Here is a 27,022-nt window from a genome sequence, read left to right as displayed (position 1 = left end):
AGAGTAAATGAGTTGGGCTTCCTTGGTGGCGCAGTGGTTGAGAGTCCGCCGGCCGATGCAGGGGACATGGGTTCGTGCCCCGGTCCGGGAAGATCCCACATGCCGCGGAGCGGCTAGGCCTGTGAGCCGTGGCCACTGAGCCTGCACCTCCGGAGCCTGTGCTCCGCAATGGGAGAGGCCACAACAGTGAGAGGCCCGCGTACCGCAAAAAAAAAAAAAAAAAAAGTAAATGAGTTAATTCATGTGATGTGCTTAGGACATTGTGCGATGCCTCACAGCGGCGCGGTGAGCACTAGGAATGATTGATTACTCTGCTTGTTTCATGCTCTCCCATCCCCTTCGCACCAAGTACCTGGGCCACGTGGAGGTGGAGGAGTCCCGGGGGATGCACGTGTGTGAAGATGCTGTGAAGAAGTTGAAGGCGGTGAGTGAGAGGCTGGAGCAGGGAGGGGGCAAGGTCAGAGCAGAAGAGCCAGCCCTGACCACACCCTCTGTCCTCCTCCTCCACTCCAGATGGGCCGGAAGTCTGTGAAGTCTGTCCTGTGGGTGTCAGCCGATGGGCTCCGGGTGGTAGATGACAAGACCAAGGTAGGGGGCCCGTGGGCCTGGGAGTGGGCACCAGTGGGCCCCTCTCCTCACCCTGCTCGAATGGGGCTAGGGACGCCTTCTCACCCACCTCTAGGACGTCCCTCCCTCAGGGACCTTCTAGACTCAGCCGTGGGTTCCTGTAACATGTCGGCACCTCACAGTCGTAATTCAGGATTGAGTCCTGTGGCTGTTTGGGAACTAGCGTGGATTGTGGGTGAGAGCACAGACTGTAGAGCAGCCGCCTCAGCTCGCATCCTCGCTCACCCACTTACCAGCCGGGTGACCCTGGGCATGAGGGGTATGAGATTTAACCCTTCCGTGCCTCGCTTGCCTCATCTGCAAAAATGGGGATAAAAATGGACCCAACCATTCAATGAGAAAGTATATGCAAATAGTTTAAAACTATGCCTGGTACAGCAGAAGTGTTCCGATCAACGAATGTTAGCTGTTATGTGTTTATTGTCCATCTACCTGGGCCGGGATCGGGTATCTGTTTGCTCACCATTGAATTCCCTGCCCCTAGCACAGACACTGCCCAAGGACACAGCCAGCGCACGAAGACAGTTAGGTGAATGACTGAACAGGATTGACACCCTCCAGCAAGCTTTGCCTGACTCCCGTCCAACTTGGGTCAGGCACGTCTTCTTGCTCCGGAAAGGCCCTGAGCCTCCCCGATCCCAGCCCTGAGCCCCATGCCTGTGCCTCCCTCATTACAGCGTGGCTGTGACTCTGGCCAGTCTCCATCTGGTGATGAGTCTGATTCCTGCACTAAACTGGGAGCCCCATGTGAGCAGGGCCCACAGCTGTTTCAACAAGGGCAGGATCCCCACCCGGTTCAGGACAGGATATAGAGCAGACACAAAGGGAATATTAAGTGAATACATGAAAAACAGTACACATGCCTTTCCTGGCCTCCCTGGTGCCTCCCAGGACCTGCTGGTAGACCAGACCATTGAAAAGGTCTCCTTCTGTGCTCCTGACCGCAACCTGGACAAGGCTTTCTCCTATATCTGCCGTGATGGGACCACCCGCCGCTGGATCTGCCACTGTTTCCTGGCGCTCAAGGACTCCGTGAGTATCACTAAAGCCCAAAGCCAGCTGACTGTCTCCCATGCCCTGGTGTCCCACGCCCAACCCCAGCCCGCTGTGTGGTGTCAGGTGAGTCACTCCCCTTACCTCTCCTCTCCATGACCTCATCTGGAAAAGGGAGTGTATTCACAGCCCATAACTCAGAGGATTATTGTGAGACTTGAGGGGGTTGACACAGAGTATTTGGAACAATGCCTGGCATATAGGAAGCACTCAGGAAGACATTAGTTCTCATCATCCTCCTTGTTATCGGTAGTTCTTCATGTTTCTCTAACTTTTCTCATTGAGGAGCATGTAACATGCGTGGATGGCCCAGGCACAGCTCCGTGAATTTTTGCTTATTTTTAAACCTCACCCAAGTCAAGCTGTAGTTTCCTGCCCCCAGCAGCCCCCTTGGGCCCTTCTGAAACAACACCCCCCAGGGTACCCACTCGTCCTTCAGAGTCGATTCATTTTGCCTGTCGTTCTTTATATTTTGGGGGGGAGGGGGGCGTCAAGATCCCCTCTGAGGATCTGATGAAAGAGACAAATGGACTGTCTTCTGAGGAGCACTCTCACAGGATTCTGAGGCTTGCGACAGAAAACCCTCAGATACCAGTGATTTCGGTGAAATAGGAATTTGTGTTTCATGTGAAAGACATCCCCAGGCAGGCAGCACAGCGTTGGTGTGACTCCTCTCCACTCAAGGGCCATGGCTCGTTGCTATGCTGGAGTATGGGTTCCACTCCATGATCCAAGATGAATGTGCGTGCTCCAGCCTTCACATCTTCATCCCAACTACGTAAAGGAGGGAGGCATGAAGAGGGGCACACCCTCTGCTCTTTGGGGAGGTGTATATTGGCCTTTTGTGACCTACTGGCCTTTAGTGACCAGCTTCTTTCACGTAGCATAATGTTTTCAAGGTTCATCCATGTCGTAGCATCGTATCAGTACTTGCTCCCTTTATATGGCTGAATAATATTCGTATGGCTATACCACATTTTGGATATACCGTATTTTGCTTACTTATCCATCCATTGATGGACATTGGGTTGTTTCCACCTTTGGGCTATTATGAACAGTGCTTCTCTGGACATTTATATGCAAGTATTTGTTTGAATACCTGTTTTTAATTCTTCTGGGTATATACCTGGGAGTGGAATTGCTGGGTCATATAGTATGTTTACGTTTTTGAGTAATTGCCAAGTTGTCTTCCTTGGTGGCGACACCACTTTACATTCCCACTTGCAATGTATGAGGGTTCCAATTTCTCCACATCCTTGCCAACACTTTTTTTTTATTCTAGCCATCCTGTAGGTGTGAGTGGTATCTCATTGTGGTTTTGACTTGTATGTTGCTAATGACTAATGATGTGGAGCATCTTTTCCTGTGCTTATTGGCCATTTGTATATCTTTTCTAGAGAAATATCTATTCAAATCCTGTACCCATTTTTAATTGGGTTGTTTGTCTTTTTACCGTTAAGTTGTAAGAGCTCTTTATATATTCTGGATACTAGATGCTTATCAGTTACGTGATTTGCAAAACTTTTCCCCCATTCTGTGGGTTGTCTTTTCACTTTCCTTTTTTTTTGGCCCCGTGGCATGTGGGATCCTAGTTCCCCGACCAGGGATTGAACCTGCGCCCCCTGCATTGCAAGCACAGGCTCTTAACCACTGCACTGCCAGGGAAGCCCCATCTTTTCGCTTTCTTGATAGTGTCCTTTGATGTGCAAATGTACACATTTTGATGAAGTTCAATTTATCAATTTTTTTTGTTATTTCTGCTTTTGGTGTCATATCTAAGAATTCATTGCCAAATCCAGGGTTGTAGAGACTTACCTCATGTCTCATTCTAAGAGTTTTATAGTTTTAGCTCTTATATTTAGGTCTCTGATACATTTTGAGTTAATTTTTGTAAATGGTGTGAGGTAAGAGTCCACCTTCATTTTTTTTTCACGTGCATATTGTATCCAGTTGTTCTAGCACCACTTGATAAAGAGACTGTTCTTCCTTCACTGAATGGTCTTGGCACCTTATTGAAAATCAATTGACCATTGATGTGTGGGTCTATGTCTGAGCTCTCAGTTATGTTTCGTTGGTCTATATGTCTCTCCTTATGCTAGTACCACACTGTTTTTTTTTTGTTTTATTTATTTATTTGTTTGTTTTTGGCTGCGTTGGGTCTTCGTTGCTGCGCGCGGGCTTTCTGTGGTTGCGGTGAGTGGGGGCAACTCTTTGTTGCGGTGCTCAGGCTTCTCATTGCGGTGGCTTTTCTTTGCTGCGGAGCACGGGCTCTAGGCGCACGGGCTTCAGTAGTTGTGGCACGCGGGCTCAGTAGTTGTGGTCCGTGGGCGCTAGAGCGCAGGCTCAGTAGTTGTGGCACACGGGCTCAGTTGCTCCGCAGCATGTGGGTTCTTCCCAGACCAAGGCTTGAACCCGTGTCCCCTGCACTGGCAGGCAGATTCTTAACCACTGTGCCACCAGGGAAGTCCTGTGAGTTTTTCACAAATGTCCTTTATAAGGTTGAGGAAGTTCCCTTCTATTCCAACTTTGTTGAGTGTTTTATCATGAAAGGGTGCTGGATTTTGTCAAATGCCTTTTCTGTGAGAATCGAGATGATCATGTGGGGATTTTTCTTCATTCTATTAATGTGGTTGATTGATTTTCATATGTTAAACCAACTTTGCATTCCTGGAATAAATCTCACTTGATTCTTTTAATATTCTGCTGGGTTCAGATTGCTAGCATTTTGTTGAGGATTTTTGTCCCCAAGTTCAACTTTAAGAGGTGGCTGAGCATCTTGTTTAGGGAACAGAAGTCAGACATACCTCATTAGAATCCCAACTCTGCCAGTCACTCGTTATAATGGGCATGTTGACTGAACCTTAATTTCTTCATCTGTCAAATGGGTTCATAAGATTGTCCACCTCCTGGCACTGTTGTGAGGATTCCATAAAAGGATGCAAATCAGGGCTCAGCCCGGGGCTACACAAGATTTCCGCTGACACATATGTGAGTTTCCCTGTGCCTGGCTTTGTGCTGCATGCCTTGCATATATTTGTTCACCTAATTCCTGCAACAACCCTGTGAAGTGGGTGCTGTTAGAGCCCCCATTTTACAAATGAGGAGAGTCGGGTACTGGGAAGTGATTTTCTTCAGATCGCATAGCTGGGAAGTGGGAAGCCAGCATCAATCCCAGGCTCTCTGGCCTTGGCGTCTCTCAAGTAGGCACTCAAGAAACAGGGGTTGTTGTTTTTAACCCCAATACTTTACTACAAAATATTTTCAAGCATGTAGCAATGTCGAAAGACTTGCACAGTCACCAGTCACCTGGACACCCCCCACCCAGATCCTGCCATTAACATTTGTCTGGGCTTACTATATCACTTATCTCTCCATCTTATTTTTGGATGCATTTCAAAGTCGCAGACATCAGAATACTTCCCCCAGACACTTCAGCATGCATACTATTAAGCAGAATTCATATTTGTCTCCAGCTCTTTTTCTTTTGAAGCGAAATACATGCTGACCACAAACCTTAAGTGTACATTTGCTGGGTTTTGACAACTGTATACACGTGTATAACCCAACCCCCCCATCAAGATCTAGAACATTGCCACCACCCCAGACTGTCCCCTCAAACTCCTTCTCAGTCAGTCCCTATGCCCACCCCTAAGAAACAACCACCGTTCTGAAGTTTCTCACCATAGATTAGTTTTGCCCATTCTGTAACTTCATGTAAGTGGACCCACCCAGGGATTTCCCCGGCAGCCCAGGGAAGACTTCACCTTCCAATGTCGGGGAGTGTGGGTTTGATCCCTGGTTGGGGAGTTGAGATCCCGCATGCCTTGCGGCCAAAAAACCAAACCATAAAACAGAGGCAATATTGTGGCAAATTCAATAAAGACTTTTAAAAAAATGGTCCATATCAAAAAAAAATCTTAAAAAAAAAATGGAGCCATACGGTACTACACTCTTGTCTCTGTCTTTTGTCCCTCATTTTGCAGATGTGCACTGAGGCCCAGAGAGGTGAAGGGACTCAGCCGGAGTCACCCAGCATCCAGCTGCTGGACCCCGGGGCTCCCGGCGTCCGGTCTGCACTGCACAACGTCGCTAATCCTGCCCCAACCTCTTCCCACAGGGCGAGAGGCTGAGCCACGCAGTGGGGTGTGCGTTTGCGGCCTGCCTAGAGCGGAAACAGCGGCGGGAGAAGGAGTGCGGAGTCACGGCTGCCTTTGATGCCAGCCGCACCAGCTTCGCCCGGGAGGGCTCCTTCCGCCTGTCTGGGGGTGGGCGGCCGGCTGAGAGAGAGGCTGCTGACAAAAAGAAAGGTGGGCGCTGCCCGGAGGGCGGGGCGGGGCGGGGCGGGGCTGGGCACCGAATGGTCCCAGGGTGGGGCCAAGGGATCCAGATTGGGGGAGAGCTGCAGAGGTAGGTACAGGGGCTCTACAGTTTACAAAGCAAAAGGGAAACACACACACACAAAACCCAAAACAACAAAATTTTTTAAAATTAATTTATTTTATTTTTGGCTGTGTTGGGTCTTCATTGCTGTGCACCGGCTTTCCCCTAGTTGTGGAAAGCGGGGGCTACTCTTCGCCGTGGTGCGCGCGCTTCTCATTGCAGTGGCTTCTCTTGCTGCGGAGCACAGGCTCTAGGTGCATGGGCTTCAGTAGTTGTGGCTTGTGGGCTCTAGAGCGCAGGCTCAGTAGTTGTGGCGCATGGGCTCAGTAGTTGTGGCACACGGGCTCAGAAGTTGTGGCTCGTGGGCTCTAGAGCACAGGCTCGGTAGTTGTGGTGCATGGGCTCAGTAGTTGTGGCACACGGGCTCAGTAGTTGTGGCTTGTGGGCTCTAGAGCGCAGGCTCAGTAGTTGTGGCGCATGGGCTTAGTTGCTCTGCGGCATGTGGGATCTTCCTGGACCAGGGCTCGAACCCGTGTCCCCTTATTGGCAGGCGGATTCTTAACCACTGCACCACCAGGGAAGCCCCCCCCACCCCGATTTTTTTAAGTAAAAAATACAAAGCAAAGCACCAACCACAAAGTTTGGTTACAGTTTATAAAGTGTACTTCAGTTTAAGGAGTCCTCTGGGCAATATTCTGTTGGCCACAAATCCCAGCAAAGCTCACCGAGAGCTTTATTATCTGCTAACCCAGGGATGTTCCCAGGCTTTTCAAACTGTGTATCCACCCTGTTAATGGGTTGTGAAGTCAGCTTGCTGGGTTGTGGTTAGCATTTTAGGAAATGAAATGGAAAAGAATAGAAAATATCAGAGTAATTGAATGTAGTAAGGGTAAGTATAGTTCAACGTACTTTTATGTCAGTATATCTGTGTGTGTGTGTGTGTGTGTGTGTGTGTGTGTGGAACGGGTTACCATGTTAATGGTATTTCTTATTCTGGGTGGCCATCATGAAAGTTTGAAAAATACCTGGTGAACTCTAACATTCTAGGTCAAAGGCAAATAGTTTATAAGTTCTCAAACCGTGGTTTTTAAACTTACGTGTATTGTGTGCTGAGTCAAAATGTAATTTTTAATTTAATTTTACTTTTTTTAACTGCTTCTAGTTTTTACATTTTTGGAAAACACTGCTTAGAATTTACAAAGAATCCTGAATTGGGATTCAGGATAAAGGAGACTGAAGAGATTTGACAAATATTAATAAATGTAACGTGCGATACTGAATTGAATCATGGATATTGTATCTATAGATACATATTCAACATTCAATTCAATATATATATATTGAATATATGTATATAAAATATATACATTGAAAAATATATATATATATGAACATCCATAAAGGACCTGAGTAGACCAGTTGGGGAAATTAGAATGTGGACTGTAGACTAGCTAACAGTATCATATCCATGTTAAACTTCCCAAGTAAGAAGTTGTCCTGTGGTTCAGTAGGAGGCTGTCCTTGTTCTTAGGTACATGCTGAAGGTTTTAGGGTTGGGTAAGCTGTCTGCAGCTTACTCTTTTTTCTTTTCCTTGTTGTTTATATGTATTTATATTTATATTTTATATACAGTAGTGTGCATCCGTTAGTCCCCAGCTCCTAATTTATCCCCGCTCCCTTTTCCCCTTTGGTAACCGTAAATTTGTTTTCTATGCCTGTGAGTCTATTTCTGTTTTGTGAATAAGTTCATTTGTATCTTTTTTTTAGATTCCACATATAAGTGATATCACATGATATTTGTCTTTCTCTTTCTGACTTACTTCACTTAGTATGATGATCTCCACGTCCATCCATGTTGCTGCAAATGGCATTATTTCATTCTTTTTTATGGCTGGGTAGTATTCCGTTGTATATATATATTACCACATCTTCTTTCTCCATTCATCTATTGATGGACATTTAGGTTGTTTCCATGCCTTGTTTATTGTATGCAACGTACTCTTAAATCATACTGAAAAAAGATTATGGAAGGAGAGACAGATCAAATACTGTAACAAGTTAACACTTGTTAAGAGTTAACAAGGGTAACAAGTTAACACAAGAGAACATGTGTGCTCCTTGTTCCATTATTACATCTTTTCTGTAAGTTTAAAATATTTCTAGCTAAAAAGTTTAGGAAAACAAGTTTTATCACTTGCTAGAATATTAGCGTTTACAACATATGTTTTTCTTGGTAAACTATGTGACCATTTACAAACCTCTTGACAAAGTTAAGGAGTTCACAGCTTACAAAATATTTTGCTGTTTACATCATCTATTAGAATTTATAAAGAATTTTATTATTGGTAAAGCAGATTACAAAGTATAGTTAACGGAGGGCTTAAGTACATATATTTTTTTTAGTGAAAACCTGTCTTATATATATATTTATTTATTTATTTTGTTGCACTGGGCCTTAGTTGTGGCAGGCGCGCTCCTTAGTTGTGGTATGTGACTCGTAGTTGCGGCATGCATGCGGGATCTCGTTCCCTGACCAGCGATCGAACCCAGGCCCTCTACAGTAGGAGTGCGGAGTCTTAACCACTGCACCACCAGGGAAGTCCCTATATGATATTTTATTGTTTGCCAAAGAACACACTGAGTACACTGAGTTTACTATTTATATGGGATGTTCAAATTTACAAAGAATGTCACATGCTTTAGAGTTTGCAAAGGATTTTGCTGTTTCCAAAGGATATTATACGTTCCAGGTACTTTGCATTGTAGAAAGCACTTGAGAGCCTGCACCGCAAAAATGAGAGTTTACAAAGTGTGGTATATGATTTGCCGAACACGTGACAGTGTTTTGCCGATGATGCGCTGATTCACAGTCTCAAGGCACCGCACGTTCACAAAGAGGTCTCTTCAGTTCAGGAGTTACGGAGCAGTGCACTTTCCACAAAGTTGTTTACCAAGATTTTGTGGGATTCCAGAGCGTTGAACATTCACTGCCTCAACTGACCCTCTCGGGAGACCTGGGAAGGCAGCTGAGGGATGTTTATCCCAGGTTTAGTTGGGGAAACTGGAGCCCGGAGAGGGGAGGAGACTTCCTGAAGCCCAAGGTGGTGGGGGGCAGAGGTGGTTTCCCAGTTCCAACGTGTCCCGGGCTGTTTCCACTGCCCCCAGCCTGGCCTGGGTAAGAGCCTCACCGCCCCCTCATGGAAGGTGGGAGAAGCGCTGGGCACCCTCCCTGCCCTCTCTGGGCCTGAGTTTAACCTCACTAGCATTCAGGCTGCGGCTCAGGTGACGCCTTGATGGGAGGATGGCTGTGTGTTTGTGTATTGGCAGGGGTGGGGAGACCCTGCCATTGAAGAGCCCGCTTCTTATGCTGAGTGGGGAGATCAGGTACCTGCAGAGGACTGAGAACAGTCCCAGAGGGGAGGGAGCCCAGGCTGAGGGGCTGAAACAATCTGGAAAACTCCTCAGAGGAAGAAGTATGCCAAGCTGGGTCTAGAACAATGGGTAGCAACTGGAAGAAGGGAGGAGGTACTTGAGGTGGGAAGAATGGTGGGAGGTGACAGAGAGCAGAGCAGATGGAATGATGGAGGAAGACAGCATGATGTGGAGAGACCAGGCCAGAGGGAGAGACAGGTTAGCGCAGTCATCTGGAACTCAGACTCTGGAGTCAGCCTGCCCCTTCCTTCACACTATGGCTCAGGCAAGTCACTTGCCATTTCTGGGCCTCAGTTTCCACATCTGTAAAATGGGGATAATGACAATATCAACCTCACTGGGTGGTTGTGAGGACTGAATGAGTTAATACTTGCAAGGCACTTGGAACAATGCCTGATACCTTGGTCATGCACCCAAAAAGTGTTTGTTAAATTAATTAGAAAGGGAGACAGAAGGCCTCAGAGGGAGACATAGCAGAAGCAGCAGAGGAAGATGGATGGGGGACAGAAAGCTTGAGACACACAGAGGGTCAGGGTGGGTGACGACTCCCCCACGGGCCTCCTGGGGAAAGTGGTCCTGGCTTGGGTGGGGAGGAGCGACATTTGGGGGCACTGACCAGCCTGTCTTGAGGGCAGGGCACATTGGGTGAGGAAGGCAGCATTGGAAAACAATCAAGGGGTCTGGGTAGGAGAGGCCTCCAATGCCAAGGTGAGCTATCTAACCACCTGTCTCACCCATGTCTCCAGCAGAGGCAGCAGCTGCCCCAAGTGCGGCTCCTGGCCCTGCCCAGCCTGGGCACGTGTCCCCAACACCGGCCACCACATCCCCTGGCGAGAAGGGTGAGGCGGGCACCCCAGTGGCTGCAGGCACCACTGCGGCTGCCATCCCCCGGCGCCATGCCCCCTTGGAGCAGCTGGTTCGCCAGGGCTCCTTCCGTGGGTTCCCGGCGCTCAGCCAGAAGAACTCACCTTTCAAACGGCAGCTGAGCCTACGGCTGAATGAGCTGCCATCCACGCTGCAGCGCCGCACTGACTTCCAGGTGAAGGGCACAGGTGAGCCTGGGGCTCAGCAGGAGGGAACATCGGGATCAATGCCACTGACTGTTGTAAGCAAGATAGAGAAGAGGTGGTACACACCATGATTTTGTTTTTTAACATCTTTATTGGAGTATAATTGCTTTACATTGTTGTGTTAGTTTCTGCTGTATAACAAAGTGAATCAGCTATATGTATACATATATCCCCATATCCCCTCCCTCTTGCCTCTCCCTCCCACCCTCCCTATCCCACCACTCTAGGTGGTCACAAAGCACCGAGCTGATCTCCCTGTGCTATGCGGCTGCTTCCCACTAGCTATCTGTTTTACATTTGGTAGTGTATATATGTCCATGCCACTCTCTCACTTCGTCCCAGCTTAACCTTCCCCCTCCCCATGTCCTCAAGTCCATCCTCTACGTCTGTGTCTTTATTCCTGTCTTGCCCCTAGGTTCTTCAGAACCATTTTTTTTTTTTTTTTTAGATTTCATATATATGTTAGCATATGGTATTTGTTTTTCTCTTTCTGACTTACTTCACTCTGTATGATAGACTCTGGGTCTATCCACCTCACTACAAATAACTCAATTTCGTTTCCTTTTATGGTTGAGTAATATTCCATTGTATATATATGTGCCACATCTTCTTTATCCATTCATCTGTCGATGGACACTTAGGTCACACCATGATTAATTAGCACTGCCTGCCACAGGCAAAGGAGAGGAGCAACATGTGATCAATTAGCAATGTCTGCCATCAGTCTGGGAGAGGAGAGAGGTAGTGTAAGCTGTGATCGATTAGCAATGTCTGCTCCAGGCAAGGGATAGCAAAAAAGTGGCGTAACTCACGATCAGTTAGTACTGTCTGCTGTAGTTAGGGACATGAGAGCAGTGGCATATGTCATGATTGATTAGCAAGACGTCCATGGGCAAGGGAGAGGAGAGAAGCTGCCCAGATGCCATGTTTTTGCTCAAGAGGAGACTGAGGCACCATAGGCTAATGCTCCCTCCAAGCTTTTGGCCAGTAGAGCCATGAGATCTGGCCAGGTCGAGGATCCAGGTTCAGAGGAAAGAAGAATTGTGATTAACAATGTCTGCCTAGGGCAGGGAGAATAGAGTGATGACAGACATCATGATCTCCTTACAGTGTCTGACTTGAGCAAGAGAAAAGAGCGAGGTGGCACACCACATGACTGATTAGCAAAGTTTGCCATGGGCAAGCGAGAAGAGAGAGCAGGAGTATTATGTTTTGCCCAAGAGATGACTCTCAGAATTTGGCTTATGGAAACATGAGGTGAAGGGCACAAGTGAGCATGGGGATCATGGGGTCAGGGTGCATAGTGATGGATTCGTGATGTGGCTTCTGGGTAAAGGATTGTGCAGAGGCAGCACCCATCATCACCGATTAGCCATGTCTTCGAGGGAAGATGGAATTGCAAGGACCAGTCCTTTCTTTCAGCATTTGGCCAGTAGAGCCACAGGGCTCTACTGGTGAGGGGTAAGGTGAGCAAAGAGTTCAATGGGAGAAAAGCATCATGTTTGATTACTAATGTCTGCCATGGACCGGGAAAAGGAGAGAGATGGCATAGGTTGTGATTTAAAAATGTATGCCATGGAAAAAAGGGAGGAGAGAGGTGGCATGGAACTATGGTTTGCCCGAGGGAGACAGGCAGGAGAGCTGCCTTTCCTCCCAGCTGTCAGTGAAGTCATGTGGTCTGGCCGGCTCTCCTGCTTCCATATGCCAAATCCGAGACACCTACCCCTTGTGGCCCTGGGGACTGGTGTGGGAGGTGTTGATCTGTATCCAGGAGGCCGGGCTACTGCAAAAGGTGACTGCTGAGCAGATGCCAACGCTCGTTGAGAATGACGCACGCTCACTCCATGTTGTGCAGCACCCCAGGTACTGCACGCGCCCTCAGATCTGCTGTCCTCATTAAGTAACCTGCCATTAAGCACACCCCCAGGGCTGCCACACCTGCTCCCTGAGAGGTGGCAGGCACCCCAGACTTCATTTAGGAGCCTCGCGTGCCTGTAGCCAGTTGCCCACTTGCTTGGATGTAACTTGCCGCAAAAAATTTCATGGACTCACGCAGATGTCCCACTCCACTGCGGGTGTCACACACACTTAGTCACACACTTAGTCATGGGCAATCAAAAATCACACACACTCGGAAGTCGCAGGACCAGGTGTTACCATTACACACACTTAGAAAGCACGTATCCAATACAAACTACTGTATATAAAATAGATAAACAACAAGGCCCTACTGTATAGCAGGGAACTATATTCAATATCCTGTAATAAACCATAAAGGAAAAGAATATGAAAAAGAATATATATATATGTATATATGTATAACTGAATCACTTTGCCGTACACCTGAATCTAACACAACATTGTAAACCAACTATATTTCAATAAAAAAGAAGGAAAGAAAGCACATATCCAGGTGTCCCATTCAGAAATCACACACACAGATTAACACACGCTCACGAACGACACACCTGGATTCACACAAACTTGTGTGAATCACAAGTCACATAGGCTAATTCATGCCGAATTCCGTACATCATGCAGGCAGATTGGCTCACGCTGGGGAATCACAATCGGATGCCACAACCTGGATTTCAGTCACACTCAGATGCCACCCCCCAGAAGCTGCACACCCATTTGGACCAACAGGCACAGTCATCATAGAAATGACCTGGAAGCCACCTACTGTCCCACCTGGGCAGCCCCACGTCACACCTGCTGACTCCTACAGCTAGTTTCTTTCTGACGCTCATAGGAGCATCACACACACTCCCTTGGAGATAGCCGCTCGCTGAGCTGTCACAGGCACTTGTCACACGCCACACTTGACGGTCCTCTTGTTTACTTGGATGGTGCCTTTTCTCATCCTAAGCCCTCACGAGGCCACCACACCTGCTCAGCGTGTCCTGTCTTGCAGGCACAGGTGCATCTCTGCCCTCATGACATACGTTATGGGCCAGGCCTGGTGGGGCCCCACTTCCGCACTCAGAGCAAGACAGATGATCCCCAGAGTGACCAGCAGCGTGGGCAATATCCATTCTGACTAGTCGGTGCTCTTGTCATACGTGTGGTTGAACATTTTTAATTTATTTTTTTGGCCGCGCCACGCGGCCTGTGGAATCTTGGTCCCCTGACCAGAGATTGAACCCGGGCTCTGGCAGTGAAAGCACCAGGTCCTAACCACTGGACCGCCAGGGAATTCCCCGAACATATTTTAAAATTAATGTGTATTGTCAAGCATTTAAAATATTTCTTCTGGTTTGCGGCTACATACAGCTCTTGAGGTCCTCCTTGGGTTGGGATCCCCGTGACTGCCATCAGATGTCACACGCTACTTGGCGGTCATACCACTCAGATGCCGCACACACACACGTGTGCGCAGTTACCACTTTTGTGGCCGTGGCCACTTAGTTACTGCAGAGTGGACCCACCAACCCACATACCTTGTGAGGGCCACCTGCGGGGATGGGGTCAAGGGCAGAGCCTGGGCCTGTTCGTTGACCTCCACCCTTCCCTGACTTCCCAGTGCCTGAGATGGAACCTCCCAATGCCAGTGACAGCGACAGCATCAGCGCCCTGTGTACACAGATCAGCTCATCTTTTGCCAGTGCTGGAGCGCCAGCACCAGGGCCACCGCCAGCCTCAACAGGTAAACTCAGCCCTTCTCTTGGGGCAGATGCCCTGCAGTGCCCCTCCTGCATCCCCCTGCTCCTTTCAGGGCTACTGCAGAGACTCTGGGAATCTGGGAATCCCACAGGCTTAGAACCATGGATCATCTTAGAACCACGGGGTTGTCTCAGAGCCGCGGGTTCATCCTAGAACCACGAGATAACATAAGAATTATGGGGTCACCTTAGAACCACGGAATCAGTTTTTAAACCTTGCTGTCTTAGAACCATAAAATCTAGAAACCTACAGCCTTTGAATCACAAGATATTAGAACCTAACAGATTTGGAGCCAGGAAACCTTGGAATCTTGCAACCTTAAAAGAGTGCTCTCTGAGAAAACAGTGCCAAGGAATCACCTTAGAGCCACGTGCTTATCCTAAACACGTGGAAGCACCTTGGAATTACAAACAATGTAAATTTAGAACTCTAGAATCTTAGAAAACACAAACTTAAAAACGCTGAAACTTACCCACTATGTTAGAAGAGTACACTCTGAGGAAGATCCATGCAATCTTAGAATCTTAGCCTCCTAAGACAATACAGTGTCAAAATATTAGAGCCAAGGGTGATATTAAAACATATTTAGTAACAGGTTTGCTACTGACCAATCAGAAGGGAAGCCGGCCTGGGTGATTGTCAGTCGTGCCTAGACTTTTCATCTTAGGACCTTAGAATCTCAGAAGTGAATTTTCGTAGCACTGCATGACCTGTGGTCCAGGATGGTCAAGCCATTTGCCCAAAGCCCATGCAGCTAATGAAGAGCAGAGCTGGGTGCAAGGCGGCAAGGCAGCCCGGTCCAGAGTCTGATCCCCAGCCTGGGGTTCTCTCTGCTGCAGCCCATGCCCCCTAACTGCCCCTCTCCTCTCTCCAGGGACTTCTGCCTGGGGTGAGCCCTCCGCGCCCCCTGCAGCTGCCTTCCAGCCTGGGCACAAGCGGACCCCTTCGGAGGCCGAGAGGTGGCTGGAGGAGGTGTCCCAGGTGGCAAAGGCGCAGCAGCAGGCAGCCTCGGTGCCTGCCGTGCCCCCCGGCCTGCAGCCCTTCCCCGCCCCCGTGGGGCCCTTCGACGCCGCGCCTGCCCAGGTGGCCGTGTTCCTGCCGCCTCCACACATGCAGCCCCCTTTTGTGCCCGCCTACCCGGGCTTGGGCTACCCGCCCATGCCCCGCGTGCCCGTGGTGGGCATCACACCCTCACAGATGGTGGCCAACGCCTTCTGCTCAGCCGCCCAGCTCCAGCCCCAGCCTGCCACCCTGATTGGGAAAGCTGGGGCCTTCCCCCCCCCTGCAGCACCCAGCGCCCCTGGGGGCCAGGCCCGTCCTCGCCCCAATGGGGCGCCCTGGCCCCCAGAGCCAGCGCCCGCCCCGGCCCCTGAGTTGGACCCCTTTGAGGCCCAGTGGGCAGCGTTAGAAGGCAAACCTGCTGTAGAGAAGCCTTCCAACCCCTTCTCGGGCGACCTGCAGAAGACCTTCGAGATTGAACTGTAGCCTGAGTCACCCCATCATCTCCAGGAGCCCCACACCTGGGAGTGGAGGCCCAACCTCTCCCCAGTCCTGCTCCCTGGGGCTGCACCCTCCTGACGACCTCTCTAACCCTTCTCTCGACCACCTCCCACGACCAGTACAGAACCGACATTGTGACGCCCAGGTTGCGATAGGATGGAATTCAGGGACGGACCCAGCCTGGCTAAGGGACCCATTTCTCTGCCAGACTTAGGCTGGCATGGCCCCCTCTCCCCGGAACCCAGACCCAGGGGGATGGCCACAATCCCACCGAGTGCCCTCGGTTCCAGCTGTATTTCCCAGTTTCTGTTGTTGACCTTCTACCTTCCAGTATTGGGTGGGATGGAGGAGGGATGCCCACCTGGGGGCCCTCCTCGGCCCCAAACGAGTGCCCACCCCAAGTTTGGTCATTCCCCCCGCCCCCATACACAGCACAAACAAAGGGCTTCCTTCTGCCCACCTGCTGCGTTCACTGCCAATGCTGTGCTCACCCCTACCACCCCTCCCCTCCCCTTGGGGGCCCACATGTTCTTTGGGCCAGGGTCTCATGGGGGTAGGGGGCCAAGTTGGGGGCCCAGGAGGCAGGTAGGGGGGAAGGGGAAGGGGAAGAAGATGCTCAGTTACCTCACGTCGGTGCCCGCTGGGGAGGGGTCCGGAAAGAAGGAAGGGGGTGCCTGGCGGGTACTTTTCTATCTTTTATTTCCAGATTTTTTTGTATCTAAACTTGCAGATTTGTATTATACAAGGACAGCCAATAAAGGAAGAATATAATGGTGCCCCTCTAGAAGGCAGGGTGTGTGTGCAGCGGGGATGGTGTGGAGACAGAGCCTTTCCTCCTGAGTCATCTCCTAAAACCAGAGGGAGTAAAAAGGGTCTCCCTGCATATTCACCTCTGAGTCGTAGCATGGGAGCAGGTAACACTGACCCAGCACTCAAGAAGTGGGTTATTAATGGGTACCCCAAATTAATCACTCCATTTCTGATTCTTATAGATTTTGAAACAAGGAATTAAAAAAACATATAATCTGCTGCTAATAACTTCAGTATTAAAATTTTAAATAATTACGTTTGGAGTAGCATATCTTCGAGCTGGCGAATTCACGTTTCAGCAACTGCATTTTCCATAACTTAGGCCAAAGTGTCATCTGATGTGGCAGCCCGTTTTTAAGTCTCTCTGTTGTTTCTTGGGTTCCTTGATACCATCTACAAAGTTATATATTTTAAAATATATAATATATAAATTATATGTTTAATTCTTTATGGCTCTCTAAAATGATGAGATTGGTTTCATGAAACCCAATATTATATCCCCATTTGACAGATCAGGAAGTTGAGTCACTTACCCAAGGTCACACATCTGATTAGTGGGGGAGCTGGGATTCAAGCCCAGCTTCTGGTCGACCTCAAGGCCAGTCACTGAACCACCAGGCTCTGAGGGAACAAGCCTAGGGTCTGCCCTCAAGGGTTTACATTACAGCCCGTCAACCGGCTGGATCCTGGACTAGGGGACCTGTGACAGATGGCTCGCCAGGGCAGCAAGGGGGTCCCCAGGGCCTCTCACTGTTGTGGCCTCTCCCGCTGCGGAGCACAGGCTCTGGACGCGCAGGCCCAGCGGCCATGGCTCACGGGCCCAGCCGCTCCGCGGCACATGGGATCCTCCCAGACCGGGGCTCGAACCCAGGTCCCCTGCACCTGCAGGTGGACTCTCAACCACTGTGCCACCAGGGAAGCCCGAGCCACGCTTTCTTAATCCAAGCCCTTGCAGATGTCATTTCCTCTGCCTGAAACACCCATTCCGGACACTGCACCTTTTCCCAGAAGAATGCTACTCATTCCTTTTTTTTTTTTTTTGTATTGCAGTTTGCATTATTTTCCCCCAATAATAGAATGTCCTGGATGCCATTTCATACAGATGAGTCACATATAGATCTGTGTCACCTCTCTTTTAACACTTCATAGGATGCTACTCATTCTTCAGGCCTCAGCTCAAATATCTCCCCTTCTTAGAAGTGGAGCCTCTTCCAAGGCCCCGCCCCCATCCAATCCTTTTAAAGCTCTATGACCCATCAGGCTGAGTCAGGAGCCCTCTGCTCCGCTTGGCTCCCACAGGGCCCTGTACTTCCCACATACCGGCCCTAACTCCTCTGTTTCCCCCAGCCCAGGCCTGACCATTCTGGGCGGTCACTATCTGGCCCCCCACTGGGCTGTGAGTGAGGGGTGGGTCTGGGGCTGTCACTTTGGTGTTCAGGCACAAGGCCAGAGAAGAGGCAATCTCAGCAATTCACCGCTACAAACGGCTGGCGAGTGAGAGGGGCAGAAAAGGCCTAGGACTTGGAGATGATTCGAACTACTGGACTGATGGAGCAACAGGCCACGCAGCACACAGAACGTCAGGGACAGAGTCAAGACCGTCTTCCATGCCAGAGGCTAATCTTTACACAACACCATTCTTCGCTGTGCCCAGAGCAGTCTTCCTCAGACACCCTCCGTGCCCATCCCACCCCCCCCACACACACACACGCACACCAATCCCTGGGCCCGCGGAGCTCCACGGATCCCTTATCTCCCGAGGACCTCCCACGGACTACTCTTAGCCAGTTTCCCCATCTTCCCTCCCACGCCCGATGGAAACTCTCGCTCTTCACGGCGCTTCGCTCTTCACGGCGCTTCCCTCTCCACAGAGACCATGGATCTGGGATTAACCTCCCACTCTCACTTCCCCTAAGCTTCGGCTCTCTCAGAATACACCCGAGGACGCGGAGTTAACGTACCAGCCCAACCCAGTGGCCTCGTCCCAACTAACGCCACGTGATGCACTCCCCCCGCCCCCTCCCCCCCCCCGAGGGCTTGCTTAGGGCGACGTCCACCTCTGGCGGCTGCAGCGTCCCCTTCCTGGTTCGCTTTGGAAAGCTCCGCCCCACAGGCGCCTCCTCGCCAGGAACCACCCCGGGCGGCGAGGACTATTTCGGAACCTTCCACGCCAGGCTGCGCCTAGCGCCCCGCCTTTTCCGGAGCTCTGTGGAAAGCTCCGCGCTGCGGCCTCCCGGGGACCAAGAACCGACACCGCCCTACTGACAATGTGCTGCTCCCCGGGGGTGCTTCCGCCACCCTACGAAGGGCCACTCGCCGCCCGTGTTGCCTCTGTCTGTTCGGAAACATTCCCCCGACAAACAACCCCCCGCCCTCAAGGCGCCGCTCGGACCTCGGGCTCCTGCAAGACCAAGGGGATCACGGTAGAGTCTCCCCGAGCGCAATAGAACAGCACCCCCGTGTGGCCCTGTCCTCCAGAACCCGCGGAATGGCCGGATTCGTGGGCTGCAGCAGAGACCCGCCAGACCTATGCTAAGGTAGAAAAAGTGTTTAAAAAAAAACAACTAGCGTCACAGTCATGGACAACATCATCCTTCAGGGTCTGGCTCAGGCGTTCACTCCGCTAGGAAATGCTCCCTGATTCCTCCCATCTGCATCTCCGACGTCCCCCCTGTGCTTCCCCTATCCTGGCCCTGACCCCTGTGCCTGTGTCTCCTCCATCCATTCTGGCCCTGACCCTCTGGGCTGTCACTGGGCCTGTGAAGCCAGGGACAAGAGCTCTCTTAGTCACCACTGTGTCCCCAGCATCGCCCAGGGCAGCACAGAGTAAGGTTCAGACGACCTGCAGGGCACCTCCTAGGGAGCATTCATTTAGTCCCTCACACATATTTTGCTTAGTTTTGTTGAACAGTTTTGTTGCGATGTATTCTACATATCATAAAATTCACCTGTTTTAAGTGATGTAATGATGCTGAGTGATTGTTTCTGCAGCGTTGTACAGCCATCATCACAATCCAATTTTTTTTAAATTTATTTTTTACAATCCAATTTTAGAACATTAACGTCACCCTAAAAAGACCTCTTGTGCCCACTTGTAGTCAATTCCCATTCCCACTCCCAGCCTCAGCCCCAGGCAATCACTGATTACTTCCCTTCATTATGTATTCTTCTCTTCATTTTAAAAGCATTTTCGGAATACTTGCTTCTATCAGGTACTGAGTGCTGAGGAAACGCGATGACACACACAGGCCCTGCCCTCAGGGACCTCAGAGTCTGGTTGGGGCGATGGCTAATGGGAAGATATATTTGCTTGCTCATTCCTTCATTCAAAAATATGTATTGAACACCTGTGCCAGCTACTGTTCTAGGCCCTAGGGATATAGCAGTGGGGGGAAAAAGAAAAAATCTCTCTTTGTTGGAGTTGATATTCTAATGAGAGGATTAAAAAAAAGAAGCAAGTAGGTATGTGATTTAATGGTTGGAAGCCATGGCAAGAGTTTGCCTTCTGGTCTAAGAAGGACGGGAAACCACTGGAAATTTTCAGCAGGGGGAGTGACATGATCTGATTTACATTGTGTAAAGGTTCACTCTGACTGCCACGAGGAGAATGGATTATGTGGTGGCCAGCAAGGGTGAGAGTCAGGGTGGGGGAGTGATGATGACCTAGTCTAGGGCAGGAGCGATGGGAAGGGGAGAGAGTGATTAGGAGATAGAATCAAGATATCAAGTCGAGGACCTTAGTGGGTCAGCTGGGATAATTTGCATATGGACTATAGTATTATATTGATCTTAAAGTTTCCTGGTGTGATAATGGTATTGTGCTTGTGAAGGAGAATGTCCTTGCTCTTGAGAGATGTCTGTTGAAATATTAAGGGTGAAATGTCACAAAATGACTGCAAGCAGTTCTCAAATAGACCTTTTTCTATTTACAACTCTCTACCTATAGATATCTATATACATAGCTATCGATATATAGTCACCAGTTTTTAACAATTAGTCATCTCACTCTCACTTTCTATCAATATCTGTATCGATATCTATCTATCTATCTAGAAAGAGAGAGCGAGAGCTAATTGTTAAAACTGGTGAATCTGTATCAAGAATATGTGGCTATCCCTTATACTTTTCTTGCAATCCTTTTTTTTTTTAAAACAAACAACGTCTGATTGTACAGTTGATTTACGATGTTGCGTTAGTTTCAGGTATACAGCAAAGTGATTCAGTTTTATAAATATATTCTTTTTTGGATTTTTTTTATTGTATTGGATATAGTTCCCTGTGCCATACAGCAGGTCCTTGTTTTTTTAATCTATTTTATGTATAGTCGTGTGCATCTGTTAATCCCAAACTCCTAATGTGTCCTTCCCCCCTTCCCCTTTGGTGACCATAAGTTTGTTTTTTGTATCTGTGAGTCTATTTCTGTTTTGTAAATAAGTTCATTTGTATCACTTTTTTGGATTCCACGTACGAGTGATATCCTGTGATATTTCTCTTTCTCTGTCTGACTTTCTTGCAATTTTCGTGCACATTTTTTTTTTTTTTTTTTTAATTTGGCTGTGCTGGGTCTTAGTTGCTGCGTGCAGGATCTTAGCTGTGGCATGCGGGATCTAGTTCCCTGACTAGGGATCGAACCTGGGCCCCCTACGTTGGGAGCTTGGAGTCTTAACCACCGGACCACCAGGGAAGTCCCTCTAGTGCACATTTAGAAATTTTCAAAATAAAAAGTTGGAGGCGGGGGGAGCATCTGTGTTGGAGGTAAGCACAACTCGTTGATGGGTTAGCTCTGTGGAGTGAGGAGGGGAAGGTGCCCTCCATGTTGCCCAAGCTCCTGGCTTGAGTTCCTCAGTGGAAAGTGCAGCTCTGGTCTGAGATGGGGAAGACTCGGTGGTAGAGGAGGACAAGTATGAAGGGGAATGTTGACAGTTTGGGAAAGACATACTCGGTGTCAGTCAGAGGCTTGTCAAGAAAAGAGAAGGGACTTCCCCGGTGGCCCAGTGGGTAAGACTCCACACTCCCAATGCAGGGGTCCCGGGTTCGATCCCTGGCCGGGGAACTAGATCCCACATGCATGCCCCAACTAAGAGTTTGCATGCCACAGCTAAGGAGCCCACCTGCTGCGACCAAGACCCGGCATAACCAAATAAATAATTAATTAAAAAATACATTAAAAAAAAAGAGAAAAGAGAAACCACACCAGGTATTTCAACAGAGAGAATTGAATATAAGGATCAGGCTAAACAGTGAGACCTGCCTGACCTCCAAAAATCAGTTTATCCTGAAGGTGTTGGAAGGTGGGGCTGGGGCTCTGAGGAGAGGGCTGGGCCCTGTCCAGACCCCAGAGACACCAGGGATGTGTTCATTGGAAGACAGGTGGGCACATGGACAGTAGATGAAGACAAGGCCCCTCTCTGGCTACACGTGTTCAGGTTAGCTCCAGCTGTGTGATGGATGGCAGAGGCCTGTGGGAGATGGGCCAGGCTGGGCTTGGGAGCCGGTCAGCCTGGAGCCCACATTTCATTCTCCAGGCAGTTGTGTCAGAAGGCACTAGATTGGGTCGGGGTGTTTATTTCCAGAGATTTCTTTTTCTTTTTTGGTGGGGGTGGAGTGTGCCACGTGGCTTGTGGGATCTTAGTTCCCCAACCAGGGATCTAACCTGGGCCCTCGGCAGTGAAAGCTCGGAGTCCTAACCACGGGACCGCCGGGGGATTCCCTCCAGAGATTTTTCTTTGTAGAAGAGCTTTATTTTTTATTTACTTTCTGCAGCCATAGAGGAGAGACAGACAGAGATAGAGGATGGGATAGAGAGAGGAGATGAGAAAGAATGAAAGAGGGTTTCCCTGGTGGTGCAGTGGTTGGGAGTCCACCTGCCGATGCGGGGGATGCGGGTTTGTGCCCCGGTCCGGGAGGATCCCGCGTGCCGCGGAGCAGCTGGGCCCGTGAGCCATGGCCGCTGAGCCTGCGCGTCCGTAGCCTGTGCTCCGCAACGGGAGATGCCACAGCAGTGAGAGGCCCGCGTACCGAGAAAAAAAAAAAAAAAAAAAGAATGAATGAAAGAGGGAGATTCACTTTTGAGGAGCCGCAGGGTTTTGGAACAATCTCTGAAAAAGCCTTCATTCACATTTTGTGGCTGCCCCATAACTAGTGTGATTGATCTGTGGTTGTGGGAGTTTGAGCATGATTTGCTGCTATAAACAGCGCTATGGTGGACGTCCTCACTGTTAAATGCTTCCATGCACATGTGCACACGATAAAACCATATTTTATTGACCCCTTCCTCCCCTGCTTGTTAACACCTCTGAAATCAGAATGCAGCTTACAACGCTCGTCGGTCATAGTTTAACTGGCAGGTTTTTTTTCTCTCCTGGTGATTTGAAGTAACAACACATCTTACCATCGATGGCCTCTTGGATGTGAATGGTCACTGGAGTAACAGTAATACTCAGAGAAAACACTCTTGTAACACTTACTATGAGCCAAGGTAACTCATAATAACCCTGGGAGGTGGATACTGTTATTGTCTCCATTTTCCTGATTGAGCCACAGAGTGGTTAAGGAACTTGCCCAGAGTTGCACAGCAAGGAAGGGATGGAGTGGGAATTAGAACCCAGGCAGTAGCTCCAGAGTCTCTTTGTATGTCTGAATTTTGCAGTATTTATTTATTTATTTATTTGGCCACACCCCGTGGCTTGCGGGATCTCAGTTTCCCGACCAGGGATTGAACCCGGGCCCCACGGTGAAAGCCCAGAATTCTAACCGGTAGGCCACCAGGGAACTCCCAGTTTCCAGCATTTAGTACCAAGTTGAACATTGTAGTTGAGATGCCTCCCCCACCACACCCCCCCCAACCCTGTTTATACACAAGAGCCCCCGCTCCAGGTCCTAGATAACTGGATCAAAGAGATACCAGTCCATCCAAAGGGGCACTTTGGACATTTGAGGCTGCACTGTCCTGTACACTGCAGCACGTTCTGAATGTCTAGCCATCCCAGGCTTATACATGCCTTTAGAACAGGTCTCAAAGTTTGGTCCAGGGTACCCTGGGAGTCCCCAAGACCTTTTGTGCACAAGGTTAAAATTATTTTCATAATATTACCAGGACGTTTCTCACCTAGTTCACTGTCGTTTTCTCATGAGAAGTGGGATTTGCCTGCCCTCTTTTTGGATCTGAGCAGGCTTGTGAGTTGCTTATAACCAGTAGCATGTTGCAGACGTGATGCTGCATGAGCCCCAAGGCTAGATCAGAAGAGGTGAGGCTGTTTCTGCCTCTTTCATGAAACAGAGACACTGAAGACCAGAGCTGCCATGGAAGAACTTTGACTGCCCTGAGGCCGCCATGATTAGAGGAAGCCCAAACCAGCCCACATGGAGAGACCACGTGGAGAAGCCCTGTGAGTACAAGGAGAGAGAGAGCTGCCCACACACCCCCAGCTGGTACCTCAACTGGGACACCCCACTGTCCCAGCTTCAGCCACCAACTCATTACGTCCATATGGGATCCCAAGGCAGAACTGCCCAGCTGGACCCTTCCCAGAAATCTGACCACAGACATGGTGAGAGATAAAAGGCTTACTGTTGTTGCTTTAAGCCACCGTGTTTTGGAGAGATTTGTCATCTAGCGATGGTAAGTAGAAAGAGGGTGGAGTACAGAAAATAAGGAGCTTGCAGAGAATTGCAGCCTGGAGAGCTGAGAATTAGCATCTGTTGACAATAACAGCAGCTAATATTTAAGTGCTTTCTGTGTATGAGCACCATTCTAAGTGCTTGGCGTTAATGAACTCATTTAATCCTCACAGCAGCCCTAGGAAGTGACTGTCATTACTATCTCCGTTTTACGGGAAGCAAGGAGGGAGAACATCGGGAATTGGATTGAACCTCGGCTGTGGCTTCAAGCAAAGGGCATTACTGTTGAGGAACATGTGACTTGGCTCAGCCAGTCTGGGCATTTGGGTCCACCCCAGGCCACAGTGATTGTCTCTGGCACGGCCGTGTGACCTCAGCTGGACAGTCAGAGTCAGCCTTATTACTTTGTTGGGGAAATCTGAGACGAAGGTGCTCCCCTTTACCTGGGGGATATGAATGAGGGTCCCTCTGGCCCAGAGGCTGCTGGCAGCTATCTTGGGAACTGCCGCTGGAAAAGGTGGGGCAGAGGGATGAAAAGAAATGGGGTCCTTGGTGACACTGCTGAACAGATGTGTCAACTTTAGCTGAAGCCAGCCAAGTGTGGAATTTCCAGTTACAAATTTCCTTTACAGTTTAAGCCGTCTGAATCAGCTCTTCTGTTGCTTGTGTCCAAGATTAATCAGAATATTTAACAACCAGTGATTTGGGTACTGAGCGATCAGAAGGCTTCATTGCTGTGCCTGACATTAAGGCTTTTTCCCCCCTGTATTGGGAGGTCTGGGAAGTGGGGTGAAGGGGAAGTTAGAGTGGTCCCAGGGTGGAAAATGTGCAGATCTTGAGGCAGCATGATTTACCAACCGATACAGAAATAATTTAGTATCTCAACCATCAACGTAGCGAGATAGCTTGTCCAAGCTGTGAAAATGAATAAACAGAAGCCTCATTTAAAATGAAGTTGGGGGCTTCCCTGGTGGCGCAGTGGTTGAGAGTCCGCCTGCCGATGCAGAGGACACGGGTTCGTGCCCCGGTCCGGGAAGATCCCACGTGCCGCGGAGCGGCTGGGCCCCTGAGCCGTGGCCGCTGGGCCTGCGCGTCCGGAGCCTGTGCTCCGCAACGGGAGAGGCCACAATAGTGAGAGACCCGCATACCGCAAAAAAAAAAAAAAAAAAATGAAGTTGGGCGGCCAGAAGGGAGAGCTGTCATGCCCTGCCTCTCCAGGACAATTATAGACTGGACAGGAAGAGATGTACCTTTCTACTTTCAACAGGAAGAAGGTTACTGCTTTACTACCCATCAGGAGGAAGGAAAAATTTCTTCTTGCCCAGCAACGGTCCAGCCACTAAAAGGAGACTGTTACAACTCAGCCAGAGAAAAGCGATTAAGCTTAAAGCTCCCGGTTTCTTCCACCGGACTCAGTTTATAACAGACCCTCCCAGCGCTCCCTTCTCCTCTGTAAGAGAATGTGCCTCTCCTTTGTTCTCCCCACTTGCTTGTGCTTTACCGTAGAGTCCACGTCCCAAATTGTAATTCTCTGCTATTCCCAAATAAACCCATTTTGCTGGTAAAATTCCTGGCTGTTTTATTGTTTTAGGTTAAAAAAGCTGAATGTTAGCTTTACTTGCCAACTGACGCAACCCCCTTTTGACATGTGCTAGAGTGAATGGATTTCTGTTTCCTACAACTGGGGGAAGAAAAAAAACCCTCTTATGAACTCTAGTCATGAATCAAACTTTAGGAAATAACAAATGGCAGTGAAATCTCAACTTTAACCGTATGAGGTCATTTCAGCTTCGGGTCAGGCAGAAACACTATGGAGATTTTGACTGTGAGTTGCCAGGGGATCCGCACCCTTTGGCCCAGCAATCCCACCGCTGGGACGCACAAGGATGTGCATCGAGGCATTATTTATAATAGGAGGAAATTGGAAACAGCTTCAATGTCTGGCAACACTGCCCTGTTGAGTAAACACCATGCAAACATTAGAGATTGTGTTTATGCAAAGATGTTTTAACAAGGGAACAGCTTATGTTTTAAGAGGGGAAAAAGCAGGACTGTATAAACAATTTGCTCACACAGTTATGTAAAACACACACACACACACACACACACACACACACACCACTTTTCAAGCCTGAATAAAATAGAAAAGGCTGAAAGGAAATACATCAAAATGTTAACTACAGTAGTGATGTGGGATTAGGGAAGAGGTATCTTTGTCTTTCTAGTTTTCTGTATTTTCCAAATTGTGCTTAACCAACAACGAACTCTTCTTTTTAATTTTATTTTCGAAAATTTTAACTTAGGTCATGAACATTTCCAGACAGCTACCAAAAGCAGAGAGACAATAAACTCACATGGGCCCATCACTCAGCTTCAAGAACTGTCAACATTTTGTTATTTCATCACCTTTCCCCTCTATTTGGAAATACTTAAAAAAAAATACAAGTGATGGACATCGTGTCCATTCTTAAATACCACAGTGAACATCAAAGTAAAGGGGTGAGGGGCTGCATTTCCTTACATAACTCCAAAGCCTTATCACATCTAACAAAATTAACAAAATTTTAAATGTCATCTCACAGCCAGTCCTTATTCAGGTTTCCCCCAACTGTCTCAAAAACATCTCTTTACAGTGGTTGTCTTTGAATTGAGATACAAAGTACATTCACTGTTTTTTTTTTTAATATTCTTGTTTACAAACAATAAAAGTCATCCATGGGTGTGTGTGTGTGTGTGTGTGTGTGTACACTGTTTTATGAATTTTAATAAATGCAGAGAATTGTATAACCACCACCACAAGCAGGGTTCATGGCAGTTCTGTCACTCCAAACATTCCCTCAGGCTTTGTAATCAAGTGTGTTTGTGTT

The 27,022-nt window shown here is 48.8% G+C and overlaps 1 protein-coding gene and 2 long non-coding RNA genes across 8 annotated transcripts in view; 2 read left to right on the top strand and 1 right to left on the bottom strand.

Annotated features, from left to right (window-relative positions):
- Positions 1–16,509, top strand: part of NUMBL (NUMB like endocytic adaptor protein) — a 24,455-nt gene extending 7,946 nt beyond the window's left edge. For 2 of the 5 annotated variants that reach the window (XM_027079587.1, XM_027079586.1), the window contains exons 4-10: positions 350–424; positions 514–588; positions 1,519–1,659; positions 5,798–5,987; positions 10,242–10,544; positions 14,086–14,208; positions 15,100–16,509. In XM_027079587.1, coding sequence (XP_026935388.1) covers positions 350–424; positions 514–588; positions 1,519–1,659; positions 5,798–5,987; positions 10,242–10,544; positions 14,086–14,208; positions 15,100–15,710 — 1,518 coding nt within the window. In that variant the 3' untranslated portion in view covers positions 15,711–16,509. Of the gene's footprint in view, positions 1–256; positions 425–513; positions 589–1,518; positions 1,660–5,797; positions 5,988–10,238; positions 10,545–14,085; positions 14,209–15,099 lie in introns of all 5 variants that reach the window. The other 3 variants (XM_027079584.1, XM_027079585.1, XM_027079588.1) reach the window with 2 other exon arrangements.
- Positions 7,953–17,372, bottom strand: LOC113605906 (uncharacterized). Its single transcript, XR_003427393.1, has 4 exons — positions 16,792–17,372; positions 14,698–14,757; positions 10,461–10,592; positions 7,953–8,071 (listed from the first exon to the last, which is right to left on the bottom strand). It is a non-coding gene; the product is annotated as an uncharacterized LOC113605906 (long non-coding RNA).
- Positions 17,373–18,622: 1,250 nt separating this feature from the next.
- Positions 18,623–25,712, top strand: LOC113605907 (uncharacterized). 2 transcript variants are annotated; one of them, XR_003427394.1, is made up of 3 exons: positions 18,623–19,072; positions 23,815–23,923; positions 25,423–25,712. It is a non-coding gene; the product is annotated as an uncharacterized LOC113605907 (long non-coding RNA). The 2 variants fall into 2 exon arrangements; XR_003427395.1 differs by having other exon boundaries at positions 23,815–24,156.
- The last annotated feature ends 1,310 nt before the right edge of the window (positions 25,713–27,022 follow it).

The sequence above is a fragment of the Aethalodelphis obliquidens genome, unplaced genomic scaffold (assembly GCF_003676395.1).
Source record: "Aethalodelphis obliquidens isolate GAN/ISIS:26980383/991018 unplaced genomic scaffold, ASM367639v1 scaffold43, whole genome shotgun sequence".
NCBI classification, from domain to species: Eukaryota; Metazoa; Chordata; class Mammalia; order Artiodactyla; family Delphinidae; genus Aethalodelphis; species Aethalodelphis obliquidens.
Note: the sequence above shows the minus strand (reverse complement) of the source record. Positions and strands in the feature narration are given on the sequence as shown.